Raw genomic sequence first — 19188 nt, 5'->3', positions numbered from 1 at the left:
CTTTTTTAAAAATGCACACACAGTCCATTACCATGTGCTGAGAAATATGGGAAAGAATGAAAAACTCTGTTACTCAAGGGCAAGATGCGTAGAAACAGGAAGGGACAAGTTAATATATCTCCTCTAATTGCTGGTGTGTGGCTTTGCTATTGAAAAGAATTTTATTTAAAATTTCTATCATACCCAGTGATATAATACACTATGCAATAGAAGAGTAATTCATTAATGAATAAATGAATTAGTGAATGAGTGAACCTCTCTGTTCCTTTGTCCTCCTGAAGGGTCTAAATTCAGGTGGTAGCCAAGGGTACCCTAATGTTCACAACCCATCTAAAAAAGACAGGCCATTCTAGGTATTGGGTTGTCTCTTAAAGGGATATGTGTGTGTATGCACATACACATACATACATATATACTTACAGGTGTACTTTTAGAGACTGGGCCTACCAAGTAAGCAAATGAGTCCTTTTGGGCAAACCTCTTGTCCCAATGTATCAAGAAATATATCATTCATCACCGGGGTCACAATATAGGTATCATCTTAGATGCCTCAATCTCACATCTGCTGCTATGTCCTGTCATTTCCGCCTTTAAAACATCTCTCATATATGTCCCCTTATCTCCTCTGATTTACCCAAAGTGGTTTTTATTAAAGACAAGTCTGATCATGTTACTCCTCTATTCAAAAACTCCAGTGGTTTCCTGTTTTATCCTGGACCAAATTTTAAAGATTCCCATTTGGTTTTCAAAACTGGTCATACTCTGGTCCTTTCTTACCTTTCCTGTCTTCTTCCCCTTTACTCCCCTCCACATACTCTATGTTTCAGTGTCACTGGCCTGGCATTCTTATTGTCCTATATACTGGAAAATCTAAGTTCCAACTCTGGGAGTCTGGCTGTCCCCCATTGCTTGGACTTTTTCCTTCGTAGGATCTGCCTACTAGCTTCCCTGACTTCCTTCAAGATTCAGCTTAAATTCCCATCATGTGCAATAGACCTTTCCCATTCCCCACTCCCACTTTTCAGTGTGAATGAATGGCTTTCCTTTGAAATTACCACCAATTTACCCTGTATATATCTATATGTCTTGTCCATATGTGGTTGTTTGCATGTTGTCTTTGCCATTAGAATGCGACCTTCCTGAGGGTAGGGACCATGGTTTGTCTTTTTTTTGTGTCCCTAATACTTAGCATAATTTTCACATATCATAATAAATACTTTTCGACTTACTGACAACCACCATCACCCACATACATATTGGCTGATGCTTAAAATAGAGCTTAAACCCATTTGGTTTAGATATTTTATCCTTACTAAAATGCCAATACTGTGTGTGTGAATAATATTTTATTACACTATTATTCATTTATACTCTAGAATGAAAAGTATGAAAATAGGTTTTGCAAAATGAATGGGTGAATGGTGGAAATTCTCTAGGTAGGAATGGGTAATGGGGGTGGGTAGTGGAATGGAGTACTGATTAAGATCAAGAGAATTTTTTTTTCCTGTTTCACAATTTTGTCCAGGGCTGCCTCACTCACCATATCTAAAACAGTTTTCAATTTCAACTATAGCCAAATACATATTCACAGTGATAAGGCATTGTTGTTCGTAACATTTATTATGAATCTACTATGTGCATGGCATTGTACTAGGCACTGAAAATATAAAAACAAAAATTAAACAGTAATGCTACTTATCAATAGGACACCAAATTTATTTATTTTTGCCAATCTGCACAGAATATGGGGAAATGAATAAGATCAGAGGATTATAGAACTAGAAGGGGACTTCACAGAGGGGCTCTTATCCAATCTCTTCATTGTACAGATGAGGAAACTGAGGTCCAGGAAAGTCAAATAATTTCCCCAGCATCATACAGGTGATGTGGCAGAGGTGAAATTTGAACCTAGGTCCTCTGACTCCAGAATGAATGTTCTTTCTACTGTTCCACATCATTTAATGATTTAAATATGTAACTATTTTAAATGATGTGCAATTTATATTAAAATAACTGAGTAGAAATGGTTTTGCTAATGTATCTTGAAAAACATTGTGAAACACACCAAGGAGCTATCTATATATTTCCTGTGCAGATGAAAACCAGAGATTCAAGCCAATTGTTTGGATCTGTCCAAATATTAAGATGCATAGGAAAATACCTAGTTGTTAGAGTAAATTTATTTTTGGATTTAATCTGGATATTTGATATTATATAGATGTAACCAAGAATTCCTATTTTTCCTTCAATATAATCCAAACGTTGATTGTAGTAATTTTTAATTACATGCTTAAAACTGCATCAAAATAATACCAATGATCATCATTTTGGACTCTAAGTTCAATCTACTTCACTCCATATAACTCAAGAAGTACTTGAGAACAAAAATACTCTTTATTTCAAACAACTCGGAGAATCTTAATACTGGAAGAAAGTTTGGAAATCATTTAGTTCTATCCTGTCATTTTATAACTGGGAAGCCCTAGCTCCTTGAAACTTTATGACAAATAGAACAGTGATAAACATTTTTAAAAAAATGAATACCAAGAGATTTAAATTTGAGACAGACTGTGTGTCAAATGCAATATTTTTAGAAAAAGTGTAAATTTTCCATCTTTCACTAAAGTCTTTCCACAGTATCTTATTACCATAGAGATGGCCTTGGATTCTAAAAGGCTAAGTCAATGGAATGTAGGCTCTTGTAAAATCTACCAGGGCACTGTAATATAATAGATAAGAGAATTAACACCAGAATAAGGAAGACCTGGGTTCAAGTTCTACCTCTTGAACATACTAGTCTGGAAATATATCCAAGTCACTTGATCTCTCAGCAACAATCTAAGACTAGAAGTTGCAGATGAATTGATTATCTGAGTAAATTTCCATACCAGGAGTGGACCCTGCTCCCTTCAAAAAAATTCTAAAGTTGTTGTCGAGGTTCCAAATCATGGTCACATAATATTAGCATGTGTTACAAAAAAAAAAAAAGAGTCTTGTAGTAGAAGAAGAGTTGGCCTAAGAGTCAGGAGATGTAGATTTGATCACGATCTCTGACATGAACAATTTCTTCAATGTATAAAAGAATACTTGAACCACCTACTCCACAGGTATGTTGTGAGCAGAGTGATTTGTAAACCTTAAAGCGTTATATTGTGAATTATTATTCTTACTTTGGTCACATTTAGAATATATAAAATCTCAAATTAATATTATTATAATTAATTATAATTTAATTATAATTAATTATAATTTTAAAAATGCTTATGAGGAAAACAATGGCAGTCACAGTGGTAGTTAAATCAGAAACAATAATTATGTCATACCACCTCATTCTCTGTTAGGATACAGTATCCATTATACATAGATAAATAGAAAGTGAGGCCTTCATTTAGCATTTAGTAGCTCTTCACAGTGCTTTCACTTCCAGGAATGGAGTTTTTCTTCATCTCACTTTCAAAAAGACAGTTAAGGTGATTTGCCAAGTTATGAAATGAATTTCACAAGGCAGTCATGCTTTGCGTTAATAAATAATATTGTGTCCTTCATCAACAACACCAACAACAACAAAAAAAACATAATGGTATTCAAATCAATCAATCCACAAGCATAGAAACAGCTTGCAAAATACCCAGCATGGGGTCCTGCATCTGTCCAGAGTGAGTGCCAAGTAGGAGGTACCTGGTTAACAGAAGCATCTGTATTAGCCACAGGTGAAGGAGAGCGACAGGCAGGTGGAGAGGAAATCTCACTGTTGGTTCCCTCCTCCCCAGACTCCTCAGTGACAGGTGAAAGCAGTGTGTGACAGCGACCCGCAGTCATCTGTCACAGGAAATGCAAGCCCAAAGGACAGGAACATGTCAACAAAAAAGGCTAATTAGGTGCAAATCAAAACATGTAAAATTACAGTTAATGTTAGAATTCCTGAGATACAATTTTGGGGATCCATTTTGTATTAAGAATTTGGAAGACTCAATTCTATGATTGATAGGATGCATATGGCCACTAGTTGAACCAACAAAGATGTTGGATATTACACTATTAAATTTTAGAGCTAACTAAATATTTTCTAATTTTTTAAACTATTGTTGTTCATAAAGGCTAGAATTACCTTGTTCCATGCAACTATAGAGGGTGTGTGAAACAGAATTCAATTTTTCTGGATCATCTCATAATTCTAACAATAATCTAGGAAACTGAAAGGTATCCAAAAGCAATATATGACACAAAAAAGTTAAGGCCAAATGTTAAATGATACCTATTGTATTTTTTAAAAAAATGTCAAAAGTCACAATAGCTAATTAAATTACTGCCAGTAATTTTGTACTGGGGTGAGTGTGAGATATTGAATGTTGCAGAACAGAACTTAATGGAGTTTATTTTTTTTCATCTTCTATATTGTAACTCTCCTTACAATAACAATTTCTTCTAATTCTTAATAAAATTGTATTTATTGCAACCAAAAAGTGTACAGAAATTACCATCATGTATTATATCAGAGAGAATATAAGAACATGTTATCAGATTTCCTCCCCCAAATACACCAGCCACCATGCAAAACATTATTTTAAAATTTACGTAAAAGTCAACATGCATAATTCGAGACAGACACTGAACATCCTAAGTGTTGGTTAAAAATATTATTAATTGAACAGACTCAAATCACACTGATCTCTTTCTTCACCATATAGCTTCATTGCAAGCCCACTAGTTGCAGTGTAAAAGCTCAGTCACAGCACAAATGTAGCCACAGAAAGTTAATGAAGAACTCTCAGTCCATTCTAATCTGCAACATCCAAGGTAGAGTGGTGAAGCCAGGCATAGAGAGGGGAAATGTGGGCATTGGCTCTACCCACGCAAAGCAACAGAGAAACTGTAGTACTGCTAATAGGAGAGGGCAATGATACCAGCTTGGTTCTTACCATAACCACTGAGGGATGTGTGGAATGCGTTGGGAGGAGCTCAGTGTCCAGGTCCTCCATTCCTTCTGAAAGCGCTTCTACTTCTGTCACTGTCAACAGCATGGTAGCATGTTTGGCTTTCATTGTTAACATCTTGCACTTAGAATTCAAAGAGGCAATCTGTTCCTGGTATCCCTTGATTTTCTGAGCCAGCTCCTGAGAAAACATTTTTTTTTTTCCGTGGGTCAGAGCAGCATCAAAAGGAAACAGAACTAGTAGCATTCATCTTCCTTTAGGCAGGCAGGCTATCCTTCTCCAGGGCCAGCCAATAAAATCACAGCTCTGAGTCTCAGAAGCCAGACATCATCAGCAGCAGTAGCTGAAAGGCAGGATGTGGACTGTGGAAGAAAACAAGTCAGGCTGCATCTCACAGCACAGCTAAACCACAAAGCAAAGAGCGATGCAGTGAACCCGGAAAAACTGCTGTGAAAGCTACATTCAGTGGCAAAAAGAAAGAGAATGACGCTGATCACTGGCTGCTCGCTGGGAGAGCTGCACAGAACGGACAGGAGCTTGAACTTGTGCTGTCCTTGAGAAACAGCAATTCTTTGCAAATACCCAAAGATGCTGAAATTTCTCAGATGGTTCATGCCACAGAAATTAGGTCATGTGATGACTAAAACTATAAAAAATGCAGCTCTCAGCTCTCACCATATTGAATACAACAAACAGAGGAAAGAGCCATTCACTGTCGCAAGGTAAATTGCATGACAAATATTGCCTGAAGGCAGGCCTATTTTTACTTTTCTTATGTAAGCTGAACCAATCATTTGGGTTTAATAAAAGATCATAAGTTACAAAAAAAATTCATTTTTAAAAATTCCATATACATTTCAGACAGCAATCAGAACTCATCTTTTTACCACTCTTGACAGTTAGTCTTTACAAATTAAGTTTGGGTTCAAACATTCTGGCATTTAAATGAATTTGTTTTCAGTAACTGCCCCATTTTATTTTAAAGGGAGAATGGACTTAATACTAAAAGCAAACTTAAAATGCCTTCTGGGAATCATGTGGCATTTAGAAAACACCTCTGAGTCAACTTGAAGATTATAGTAAACCCCAAATATATGTATGGCATTTTCTTAAAGGATATATGTATGTATATACATATATGTACATAAAATAGGTATATATATATATATATATAGATATAGCTGTAGATATAGATATATGTATATGAAGAAGTGAAAAACTAACTACCAAACAGATTCAAAGAACAGTTGGAAGAGACCTTAGAAATTATCTAGTTTATCCCCAGTTTTTTCTTGCCACTTTATAGGTAGGAAAACTGACCTAGAGAGAATGATATAGCATGCCCAAGATCACAAATATAGAAGAAGCCAGGATGCAAACCCAGTTTTTTAGAGTTCAGGACTATTTGTATTTCTACTATACCACACTTCCTCCTCCAAATTCTGGAAAAAATATTTGGAAAGCTAAGTAATATCAAATCAAATTGACCAATTCCACTCACTCTATACATTGGGTGAAAGGCTTGAATAGCCAAATGGAGTATGGAATATGAACTGTCACCCTTTACTTTTGTTCATTTGACTTAAAAACAAACAGAGCTTCCTGTTAGGGTTTGTTCAGTTCCTGTTTTATGAACTCGGAACTGGAACTAGTCAATCACATTAACATAAGAATGACTACAGCATATATTCTAATTTCTAGCCATGATGCTGACAGAATGGAGTGGGGATACAGTCAAGCCAGCAGGCAGAGGAAGTCTGTTTACAACAGTACAGCTCCTCAGAACTCAAAAGATTGCGTCTATGGAGCAAAGACAGCTAATCTTTGAATGTCAGCTGTAGCCTTTGATTAGAACCTCTTGAGGACAGGATTGTTTTATTTAAGAAGACAATGTGAATGATCATAAAATAGCTGTTTCATATGAACAAGAGGTTAATTTCTTGTCTTGTACAGGATCATTCATTATATACTTGGCATATTTCTTTATATTAGCTTACCTTCTAAAGCCTCAGGGTTGTTATTAGGCAAAATTCTAATTTTGCCTTATATCCAACTTCATTCAAACCTCAGCCCTTCTAGGAACGAATCTCCTCTCTTCTTTTGATGACCTCTGCCAAACTTCTAATGCCTAGTGTTGGGTCACTAACCCACCATGTACGTATAGACAAGACTTCTGTAAGAATTCATTGTGATTCAAACCTCCCTTTTCGTGAAAACATTACTCTCCTGTGTTCCATTTAATACACAGAAGTCAGTCTGTCAACAAGCATTTATTAAACAACTATAAGAACTGTGCTAAGCAATAAGGATACAGAGAAAGACAACAACAACAAAACCCCAGATCAGTTGCTGCTCTCAGGAAGCTTAGAGACTAATGGAGGAGACGATATTAAAAAAAATCCAAACCTATGTACAAATAAGATATAAACAAGATTGACTGGAGATACTCAATAGAGAGAAAGCACTAGCATTAATGGTGATCAGGAAAGGCTTCCTGTAGAAGGTGAGATTTTATCTGGGACATGAAGGTTGTCAGGAGGCAAAGACAGGGAGAGAGAGAATTCTTGTTATGAGGCACAACCAGGAAAACGAACAGAGTATGGAAATTTTCTTGTGGGAGGAAAAGCAAGGAGGCTAGTGTCACTGGACTGCAAAATACATGAGAGTGAGTAAAGTAAAACAAGACTGCAAAGGTAGGAGGGACTTTGCATACCAGAGGATTTTATATTTGATGCTGGAGATTATAAGGAGTCACTGGTGTTTATTGAACAGGGAATGATGTGGTCAGAACAGCTTTAGGAATATCACATTGACAGTTGAATACAGGACTGACTGGAAGGGGAAGAAACTTGAGGCAGGGAGACCAATGAATAGGCTGTTATGGAAGTCCCCACATCAGGTGAGGAGGCTCTGTATCACAGTGGTGGCAGTATCAGGGCAGAGAAGGGAACTTGTATAAGAGATGTTACACAAGTAAAATTGACAGGCCTTGGTAAATAATGAATTTAGTTTAGGACACAGTGGAGTTATCCAGTTTGAGATATCCAAGGGTCAGTTGGAGATGAGAGTCTGGAAGTTAAAGGAGAGGTTAGAGCTAGATAAATAGATATGAGAAAACCATCAGCATAGAAATGATAATTGGGTAACTAATGAAATAAGCTAATCCATGAAAATGGGTGCTAATGGGTTAACCAAGTGGTATACTTCCTAGGTAACGTAGTTCTATTTCAGGTAGATTTTGGTGGAAATAATCAATTAATCAACAGAATAATAGCAATGATAGGGGTTTCCAGACACACTGTCAGACTGGTTAATGAAAGAGTTTTGTGAATGGAAAAAAAACCTAAACAAACAACTTTTCCCTCTCATATCTTGCCACAGAGACATCAAGCAACACACTTACAGGACCATCCTGTTATACGTAGAAAAGGAAGGATGGAAAGGGGGAAAGCAGCTCAATGTTTGTTGTATAGAAAAGAAACCAACGCTCTTGAATGAAGCCAGAGAACCTGGGTTATAGTCAAGACTCTGCTGCCCCCTATCTGTGTGACCTGTCAAACTTTTCTAACTTCTAATTCTCAATGTGATGTGAGTGTATATGTGTAAAATACATAAAATGTAAATAGAAAATAACTTTATATGTATTATAAATGTTATGTGTGTATAAATACACACACATGAACACACACACAAACACATATATATGTCACTTAATCACTTAATGTCTTCATCTACAAAATGAGGTGGTTTGGCTTTATGGTTTCCAAAGTTACTTTGTAGCTCTAAATCTATGATCCTATAATCCATGAGATGGTCTCTCAAGTCTCTTCTAATTGAAATTCCATGATTCTAGGAGGGACCTGGAGTAATTGATCTCCAACAATATTTCCTCCAACAATAACATCTGATGTTATTTTATGAGTGGGAATAAGAGAAGAGGTCAGGCTACATTTGTGAAACTGCATAGATCTTTCAATAAACCCAAACTTCTCCCTAAAACTAAACTTTTTTTATGACTAAACATGATTGTTGAGCAAAACAAATGCCTACATTGGCCGTTTCCAAATACATATGTCTTATCCTGTATTTTGAGTCTGGGTTAGGACACTAAAATATTTGGCTAAAATCAAACCCTTAATCTCTTTCAGTTGCAGAGAAATCTGAAAAAGGACAGAATGTATAACTATACCATACAATCTGAAAGCCCTCTTCATGCTTTAAAATTTCATAATTTTGAATTCGAAATAAGGGACACTATTTCTCCATTTCTGTCATTCTCCCCTTTTCCAGGTAGAGCCACCCAAAATCCATCCTGGATTCTTGACTGTTCACACGACTTGGGTGTAATGAGACTCAAACTCTATTCCTTCTGGATAAATGGAGGACTGCCATCAGTTCTGCCACTTCTCTTAATGTCCTCCTGGGTTACCTTTACCCTGAGGACATGCACTGTAGACCCTTAGGAATTCCAGGCTTTTCCCTCTTCCCTGCACTTTCTCTTATATATTCTTATGTATTCTCTTAAGTATCCTGAACTTTCTCTTCTGTATTATGTCCTCCAAATAGCGTGTAAAGTCACTGAAAGCAGGGACTGTCTAGCTTTTTCTATTTTATTTTACTCAGCACACTTGTTGGAACATAGTAAGTGAACCTAAAGATAAAAGTATGAATTATTTAACCATTCAGTTAAACAATTTTTATATATCCCAATTGAAAGTCAACAAGTATGTATTGAATATCTTTGATATTCAAGTTGCTGTGCTAAGTGGCAAAGGGTATATAGAGATGAAAATGAAACAGCCTTTGACTTAATGAGCTTTCATTCTATTGAGAAGATAAATGTACATAAGTAAATACAAGGTAATTTAAGGAGGAAGAAAGCACTAATAACTAGAAAATCAGGAAAGGCTTCTAGGAGGTAAGCCTTGAGAGAAGAAAAGAATTCCTAAGGATTAAGGATTATTAAAGATTCTTGAGGAGGGAATATGGGTCAAGCATTACAGAGAGATGGAAAAATGAAATACAGAGTTCAGGGATTTGCTAGTTGGCCATATTATATGACTAGGGGCAGAGGGATTTATATACATTGGCCCCATGATTTTTTAAGGGCAACTAGGTGCACAGTGGATAAAGGCCCAGGTCTAGAGTCAGGAGGATCCGAGTTCAAATCCTGCCTCAGACATTTGCTAGCTGTGTGGCACTGGGCAAGTCACTTAACCCTGTTTGGTTCAGTTTCTTCATCGGTAAAATGAACTGGAGGAGGAAATGGCAAACCACTCCATTATCTCTGTCAAGAAAACACAAAAGGGGTCACAAAGAGATTGATATGACTGAAACAACTGAACAACAAAATAAAAGTTATTGATATAAGTAGTAGAAATAGTGATAGGAATAGCACTAATCTAATAGAGTTTTTTTTTTAACTCCCGTTCAAGTATTTGCAAACCATTAAGTGGCTAAGAAATCAGAAGGATCAGGAAATTCCAGAAATGCATTCTCATGAGCTCCTCTCCATTTTCCAACAAAAGGCAAAGTAAATGCTTTCCTTAAAAAGCAACCAAATGCCATCTGCTATTTCTTTTACAATCCTGGCACTAATCAGATCTCTTTCATACTCAGAGAAGCAGGAATGATATTTATTTTTTCACAAATGTGGTTTGCCAATAACTTAGATACATATTTTTGGCAATAATTTTGCAGTTTTATTAACTTGATGAGAGAACACACAGACTTGTCATTGACTTTTCTAGCTAATACTGTTGCCACTATTTGAAAAGACATAAACGGTCATCAAACTCTTGTATGTGTATAAAAACCATACATCATGTAGTCACTTCTTTTGGATTTATCACAGACATGACTTACCTCAAACCATATCCAAAGTTATGGTGACCTAAATAGAAGTTGACAGGTCGGGAAGACAAATTAATTGTTATGAGTCACTAAGTACAAACAATTAGAGATTTTGGTGACTTAAGAATGCTATCATGCTATCTTATGTCAGTCCAGATGATAACGAAGGCCATTCTAATGATGCCAGAGTGAAAGGAGGGAGGCTGGTAAGGAGAAGGGGAAAAAAGTAATAAAAACTAATTGAACCTGGATTTCTGGTGACGTAAGTGATATACAGTCGTAAGAAATTACCAGAAAGATTCTGAAATGTGATCCACTATATAATGAAATATAAAGGATTAGTGAGGTAGGAACAAATCATGATAACACATTTCCTTGTTCTTTTTAAGATCTGCAGCAAAACAGCAAAGTTTGGGGTACGATTATAATTCTTTCTCATAGGCTTTAATACAATGATTAATCTTTGCATTCTCTCATTTAACCACTGACTCTGCTTCCATTGATTCTTCAGAAAGGGAGTTGAGACAGGATTATATAGTAAGTTGTATATAATATATACATACATATACTTACATATATATACATATGTGTATGTGTGTGTACATATATATGCACACACACACACACACACTGTCACTTCTTGACTCTCTGTAGTCCTACTTCCAAGCCTCATTATTCAACTTCAAAGTACCAAATAATCTCTTAATTGCCCAATCGAATGGCCTTTAGGGCCATTTTTAAGAGGCAGCTAAATGGCACAGGAAATGGAGTGCTGGGTCTGGGGTCAGGAAGACCTGAGTTCAAATGTGGCCTCAGACACTTTGTTGTGTGACCCTGGACAGGTCTCTTAACCTTCCATTTTCTCAATTGTAAAATGGAGAAAATAATAGCACTCACCCCACGTCATTGTTGGGAGAATTAAATGAGTTAGTATTTGCAAATCACTTAGCACAATATTTGGGCACATAACAGGTGTTTAATAAATGTTTTTGCCTCTCCTCTTTTCTCAATCCTTATCCTTCCTCTGATACTGTAGATCACCCTTTTCTCATTGACACTGTCTTCTCTCTAGTTTTTCATGATACTGCTATTTCCCAATTCTCTTCCTACCTGTCTTACTGCTCCTTGCCAGGATACTTTGCTGAATCTTTATTCAGATCAGACCTGTTAATGATAGATGTCCACAAAATGTCTGACTTTGGTCCTCTTTTCTTCTTTACTATTTTGCTTGGTTATTACATCAGGTTTCCTGTTTTTAGTTATCTTCTCTGTGCTAATGGATCTCAGGACTATTTATCTAGTCTTAACCACTAATCAAGTCCAGTCTTGAACCTCCAATTGCTGCTTGGTCATCTCAAACTTGAAGTACCATAGACAACTTAAACTCAGCATGTTCGAAACCGAACTCATTATATTTTCCCCCCAAACCTTTCCCTTTTCCTAACTTCTCTGTTACTGTGGAGGATATCATCATTCTCCCAGTCATACAGTCATTTCACTCTCTCACCCCCATATCTAATCTGTTGCCAAGTCCTGTTGATTCAACCATTACAACATTTCTCACACTAGGAATAAAGTAATAGCCTGTGGTTAATCTTCCTGCTTCAAGTCTCTCTCCACTGAATCCAGTCATTACTCAGTAATCTTCCTAAAGCACAGATCTTATCATGTCACCCTCCCCCTCCTCCATTCAATCACCTCCATTCAATACCTCCAGCATCAAAATAAAATCCTGTCTTTTAAAGTCCTTCATAACCTGGCCCACTCCTCCATTTCTAGTCTCCTTACATCTTACTTCCTTCCACATACTCTATGATTCAGTGACACCAGCCTCCTTGCCATTTCCCACACAAGATACACAATCTCCTGACTCCATGCATTTTCACTGGCTTTCCTCCATACTTGGAATTCTGTTTCTCTTTTTATCTCTGCCTCCTCACTATCCTGCCTTCCTTCTAGGCTCAGCTAAAATTTCATCTTCTGCAGGAAGCTTCTCCCAGTTCTCTGTAAGGCTAGCACCTTCCCTGTGAAATTACCTCCAATTTATCCTGTATATTTCTTGTTTGTACATAGTTGTTGACCTGTTATCTCCACATTAGACTCTGACTCCTTGAAGGCAAAGGCCACTATTTATATTTTTTGGTTTTGTTTTGTTTTTGCAACCCTAGTACTTAGCACATTGGGGTGTGTGTGTGTGTGTGTGTATATATATTTTCAGCACTTAATAAGTGCTGTTGGCCAACAGTTTTCCTCTTATTATTATCTTATTCAGCATACCTCAAAACACATATCTCTTTCTTCCTTGAAGTTACTGATAATTGCATTTCAGGTTTGGCATGAGCTCATTTTATAGACTAGCAATGATATCTAGTTGGCCCATTGGATAAAGTGTCAGGTCTGGAGTCAGGAAGACTGGAGTTTAAATTTGGCCACACACACTTACAAGCTATGTGACACAGGGTAAATCACTTAATCCTATCTGCCTTAGTTTCCTCATCTGGAGAAGGAAATGGCAAACCAGTCCATTATCTTTGCCAGGAAACTCCAGATTGGGCCACGAAGATTCAGACATGACTTAAATGACCAAACAACAACAATAACACTAACATCTAAGAAATGAAAATATATTCATTATAACTCCCTCATTCACTCGTCTGTACCCACCTCCTCCATAACCTTTGAAAACTCTTTAGTAGCACAAGTGAGGAACTTCTGTCCTGGTAGTTTGCTGCTCTGTTTACTTTGGAACAATTAACATGATCAAATTAGCTCTGCATTTGTTACTATATGGGGCATGTCAGTCTACTTCCCAAATTATCTCCCACTCACCATCTTATAACTTCTAAGACCACAGTGACCCACCTTACTTCCTTTTATTGTTTTTCCTCATTAGAATATAAGTTCTTTGAAACTTTGCTTTATCATTTGTATCCCCAGTACTTGGCACGTAAGTAAATTCTTGGGGCAGCTAGGTGGTACAGAAGATAAACCTTGGAATCAGGAAGACTTGAGTTCAAATCCAGCCTCAGACATTTACTAGCTGTGCTACCCTCGGTAAGTCACTTAACACCTATTTGCCTCAATTCCTCATCTGTAAAATGGGGACACACTGGAGAAGGATCCGGCAAACTCCTCCAATATCTTTACCAAGAAAACTCCATGAACAAAACTCAATGGAGTCAGGTAGGGTCAGACATTTACTGAACAATAACAATAAAAATGCTTAACAAATGCTTTTCCCCTCCATTCAGGTAATTTAGCATCCTGATGAATGATATAATAATGATCACTTAATGATTTTGACACAGGTACTATTATCAACAAAATTCACTGATAATGTCATTGACTAGGAAATGTCAACTAGGAGTTATATGTAGGAAACAGATTTATGAGGTGGTAAAGACTAATTATTTCTATAAAATTAGTTTTAAATGAATATTTAAAACATGATTTATAAAATTCACAATTTGAAATTTCTCTTTAGTAATGACCATCTTATTTGAATAATATTTTTATTTCTTCATCACTTCACTGATCTGCAATTCTTTTATCACATATACTCCAACATTTCTGTAACTTAGAAGATGATTTTTGACAATTGCTCTAGGGGCAGCTAGGAAGCACCAGCCCTGAAGTCAGGAGGACCTGAGTTCAAATATGGCCTGAAACCAAGCACTTGACACTTACTAGCTGTGTGACCCTGGGCAAATCACTTAAACCCAACTGCCTTAAAAAAAAAAAAAAAAAAAAAAAGGAGAATTGCTCTGAACAAAAGAATTTAATACTCTGTGGCAAATCTTGTGATGAGCTTTTGGAACTTAACTAATTGGTACTCAATCATAAATAGCTATCATTTACATAGTGCAGAATACAATGGTAATTAGCATCAGCAATACTTAAGCTCTTACTAGTTAATTTTATTAAAATTACTTTTTATTAATATGATTCAGATTTCTAAAAGCTTTAGTTGTATAGGAAAGAGAAAGCTACAGGGTCATAGTTTGATTGGTTGAAAACATATTTTTATTAGTTTCTACAAATTTAATTCACTTCTTATATTTGAATAAAAATTACCTTGATATAGAAAAATTGTAACTAAACTTTATTGCCAACAGGGATTTTATATGTATTTTTAATACCTTAAATTTTTAATATTTTAAAAATCTATGACCTGATCAGTATGAAGATTCCCTTCACCATTATCAATCAATTTCACTATATTAATCAGCTCACTTTCATTTTTCTTCAATATATATGTCTTCAATATGTATTTTATGCTTCTTCTTTCTGCAAGATTACTCATTAGTTAGGTTGCAGAGTCACCCTCTCTCCACTATAAATATCTATTACCTTTTCAGTTATCTATAATTTTTATTATTCTATGATTACATTCAATAATGTGTAGTCACATACCATCAAGGGGAAAACAGTATTATTAAAAAGATAGAATTTTAAAAGCAGTAAGCAGCTTAAGATCACTCAAATCACTGTGTCATTTCCCATATACAATCCAATCATATCTCTTCCAATTCAAATCTGGATTAAACTGGATATATTCAAAGATAGACACATATGTGTGGGTGTGTGTATACGTATACATAGATAGATATTTGTTGTTGTTGTTTAGTTGTTTCAGACTTTGTGACCCTATTTGGGGTTTTCTAGGCAAAGATACTAGAGTCGTTTGCCATTTCCTTCTTCAGTTTATTTTTACGAATAAGGAACTGAGGAAAACAAGGTTAAGTGACTTGCCCAGGGTCACATAGCTAGTTTTTCAGGCCAGATTTGAATCCTTAAAATGAATCTTGCTGATTTCAAGATCAATACCATACACACACAGTATGTGTATCTATGTATGCATATCTTTATAAACGTAACGTGTGTGTGTGTGTGTGTGTGTGTGTGTGTGTGTGTGCAGGCATGTTTTCTTAAAAAAAAGTTAAATGTTTGATGGCTGAAGTAGATTTGATGGCTGAAGAGTGCCTCTTGGAATATGTTTTGCAAAAATAAAGCTTCTCTAAAATGGTGACAATCAGAATCAAAGTCTTTACTTTTGTCCATTTTATACACTGGGAGTCCACAGCTTGATTAAGCAGGTCAGCTTGGAGTTGTTATAATTTTTGGTGGTGACTTCTTGTTCTCTCTTTTATTTTGGGGTTGATTTTGATCTTTGCTCTAATTAATTAGTGGTCTAACTGAACTGAGGAGAACTGATTTCAGAAATGACTCAAACATCAATAACTAGCTATTTTGCTAATTAAGATATGGTCAAATACATTGTGTGTGTATGTGTATATGTGTGCATGCATGCATGTTTGTGTGTGTGTGTGTGTGTGTGTGTGTGTGGTGTGTGTGTGATGTACTAACTTTCTTCTTGGACAAAGTATTCATGATGTATTTCATTCACACCTAGATTTTCTCTGGACTCCTTGCTTGCCAAATTGCCACCCCGAGAAACCGTCACACTGGGACCCCTTTCTCCTCACTGGTGACTTCTTCTCTGGGACCACCATTTTATTAAGAGTCTCAACCATGCTTCACCTTACTTATCAGTAAACTCAAGACTCCTTATTAGCTGCCCCTACACAGGTACCCTTCCTCCTCCCATTACCATTTCCCATCTCCTCTTAGTGTATTATTTTTCCCTAATTAGATCTGAGGATAAGGGGAATTGAGGAGCAAGCAATATAATTTCTATTGCTAGAACTTAGCACAGTGGCTACAACATAATAATTGTTTAATAAATGTGTTCTCTTTCTCCGTCCCTCACTCTTTCCCTCTCCCTTTCTCTCTCCCTCCCTCCCTTTCTCCCTCCTTCATTTATATACCTATGATGCAGTAATATTAGGTTTCTGACGGCTTTATTTTTTGAAAACACTTTTTGTTTTTCCCTGTTTTAAATCACCTTTATTTCTGAATATATCACTCTCCCATCCTCTACATAGTAAGCTATCCCCTATAACAACAATTTGGAAAAAAAAGAGAAGAAAAAAAAAGAGTTCCTTAAACTGCGCAACGCAACAACTGCATACAACTGTATATGCAATATTTTACCCCACTAACTCTATCTCTTCAAAGAAGGGAGGGAGGTCTATTTTTCTAAATTCTTCTCTAGGAGCAGTTGTTAATTACAATTGCACAATGTAAATTTTTTTTTGCTTGTTTACATAGCTAAAGTTATATATATATATATGTATATATATGTGTACATGTATCTATGTATGTATACACACACATATATGTATGTATGTATGTGTGTATGGTTATGTATATATTTCCCTAGGTTCTGCTAATTTCACTCTGCCTCAGTTCTAGTCTTTCATTCTTCTCTGAATTCTTGTATGCACTGTGCCTTACAATGCAGTAATATTCCAATAGCCATTCCCCAGTTGATGGGAATCTAATTTTGATTTTTTAAAATTTCTCGATTCTGAACTTTTCATGCATGCATGCACACACACTTACTTGGGAAACATGCTTATTTTTGCTAACTGCCTTGATTCCCTCTTTCACATTTAAAATTACCAAATATGGAGATCTGTATTGACTTAGTTCGTGGTATCTTGTTAAGGTGTATACAGACTATTCCTACTTCTTCATCCTCTGCAATAGATGACAGCATATAAGCTGCAATTATCAGAACAGTACTGTGCTTGCTTACATACTTAAAATAAGTAATTTAAAGAGAGCTGATCAAAAGCCCACTGAAATGATGTTTCTTGTTGGCTTTGGAGGCACAATGAAACCAATGAAATTACATCAATGTCTTTTATCAAGACTCTTCTTTCCATTTAGCTTCAATTTCTTTATGTTTTCTGGTTTTACTTAGAGCAAGGACTCTCAATATAGTAGTGCCAACTTGTTGATCACTGACAAAGATCATATATTAAGAATGTAATCAGTTTAACTGATGTTTGCTGATAGTCCCATAATGAAGTATTTAGTGCCCTAAGCTCCCTTTCCTCCCACAAACGTTGCAAAAATGAGAAATCTGTTAAATATGAAATTAATTTTTAATTTTCACCTGTTTTATTAGTAGAACTGGCCAAAAATGTCATCACATAGTGGCCCGCATTCTTGGAATGAGCCTCATCATGCTAAGTTAGGTAGGTTGAGCCTAGGTAGTTAGCTAGGACAGCAGATAAAAGTCTACTAACAAAATGGAACTTGAAACCTTCCCAGCCTCATAGCTTCTATCAGAGCTCAGGTTCCACTAGCATAGATTCAAGAATTTAGAGTCACCTCTCAATTCCATAATGAGGCAGTGTAACTTTATTTAAAATGGGAAAGACTTTAATTCTAACATATACACATATGTAATATATATGAAAGTATGGATATATGTAGCATATGCTCATTCTCTTAACTTTGAAGGTCTTTTAAACAAAATTGTTTGAAGACTTCTAGAAAAAAATCAACATCTTACAAGATGGATTAAATAGTATTAATGGGATTAATGGTATTAATCAGCCAAAACCATGATTCTACTAATCAAGACTATATTACAGATCAAGGGTCACACAATCTCACCTTAGACACTTAGGAACTTGGTGACCCTGGGTAAGTCACTTAACCTTTGTTTATCTCAGTTTCTTCACTTGTAAAATGGAGATAATAATAGCACCTACTTCCCAAGGTTGTTGTGAGGATCAAATGAGATAATTTTAAAGCATTTAGCATAGTGCCTGACATATAGTAAGCACTATATAAAGTTAATGATAATAACAATAGTTAGAAAGCACCTTAGAGGACATTTAGTGCAATTCATACAAGAAAGAAATCCCCAATACAATATACCTTACAAGAAGTCACCTGGCCTCTGTTGAAGACTTTTAGTGAAGGAGAACCTATCAACACTCTAGGGACCCCACTCTACATTTAGACACCTCTAATTGTTAGGAAGTTTTTCCTTACATTAAACTTAAATTGACAATTTTATAACTAACAAATATTACTTCTTATGCTTTCCATATTCATAACATTATATTTTTGCATGTAAATATCATTATTTTGAAATAACATATTGGAGCTGAGTGGTGGTTTACAAAATATATTTACTTATTCTAACTAGTTTCAGATTCTAGACATTGTAATCCATGCTTATTCTCCTACTTATAAATCAGAAGAACAATTAAAGAAAAATGATTTGAAGATAAAAGCAGTATACTGTATATGTGCATTTCTGTTTTTACCTCATGACGAGAAATCTGGGCTTGCAGCTCTTGGATATTACTGGTGGCCACTGGCTTATCCTGGATCTCTCTATGAGCTCCTTCTATTAATTGCTGTAGATGCTTCATTTCTTGTTCATATTGCTCATACTGCACTACTGCTTCCTATCGAAAAAAAAAAACAAAATGTCTCATTTCCCCCCAATTACTATATAAAATGAAATTATATA

The 19188-nt window shown here is 35.9% G+C and overlaps 1 protein-coding gene across 1 annotated transcript in view; it reads right to left on the bottom strand.

Moving 5' to 3' along the window:
* The window catches only part of SYNE1 (spectrin repeat containing nuclear envelope protein 1), a 552931-nt gene that overhangs the window by 161698 nt on the left and 372045 nt on the right, over positions 1 to 19188 (bottom strand). Inside the window, exons 90-92 of the mRNA XM_027857999.1 lie at positions 18980 to 19123; positions 4920 to 5114; positions 3679 to 3819 (exon numbers count right to left, since the gene is read on the bottom strand). Coding sequence (XP_027713800.1) covers positions 3679 to 3819; positions 4920 to 5114; positions 18980 to 19123 — 480 coding nt within the window. The remainder of the gene's footprint in view (positions 1 to 3678; positions 3820 to 4919; positions 5115 to 18979; positions 19124 to 19188) is intronic.

This window comes from Vombatus ursinus, unplaced genomic scaffold, assembly GCF_900497805.2.
Source record: "Vombatus ursinus unplaced genomic scaffold, bare-nosed wombat genome assembly UNPS02012602.1, whole genome shotgun sequence".
Classification (NCBI taxonomy): Eukaryota; Metazoa; Chordata; class Mammalia; order Diprotodontia; family Vombatidae; genus Vombatus; species Vombatus ursinus.
This window is presented reverse-complemented; position numbering and strand designations above follow the sequence as displayed.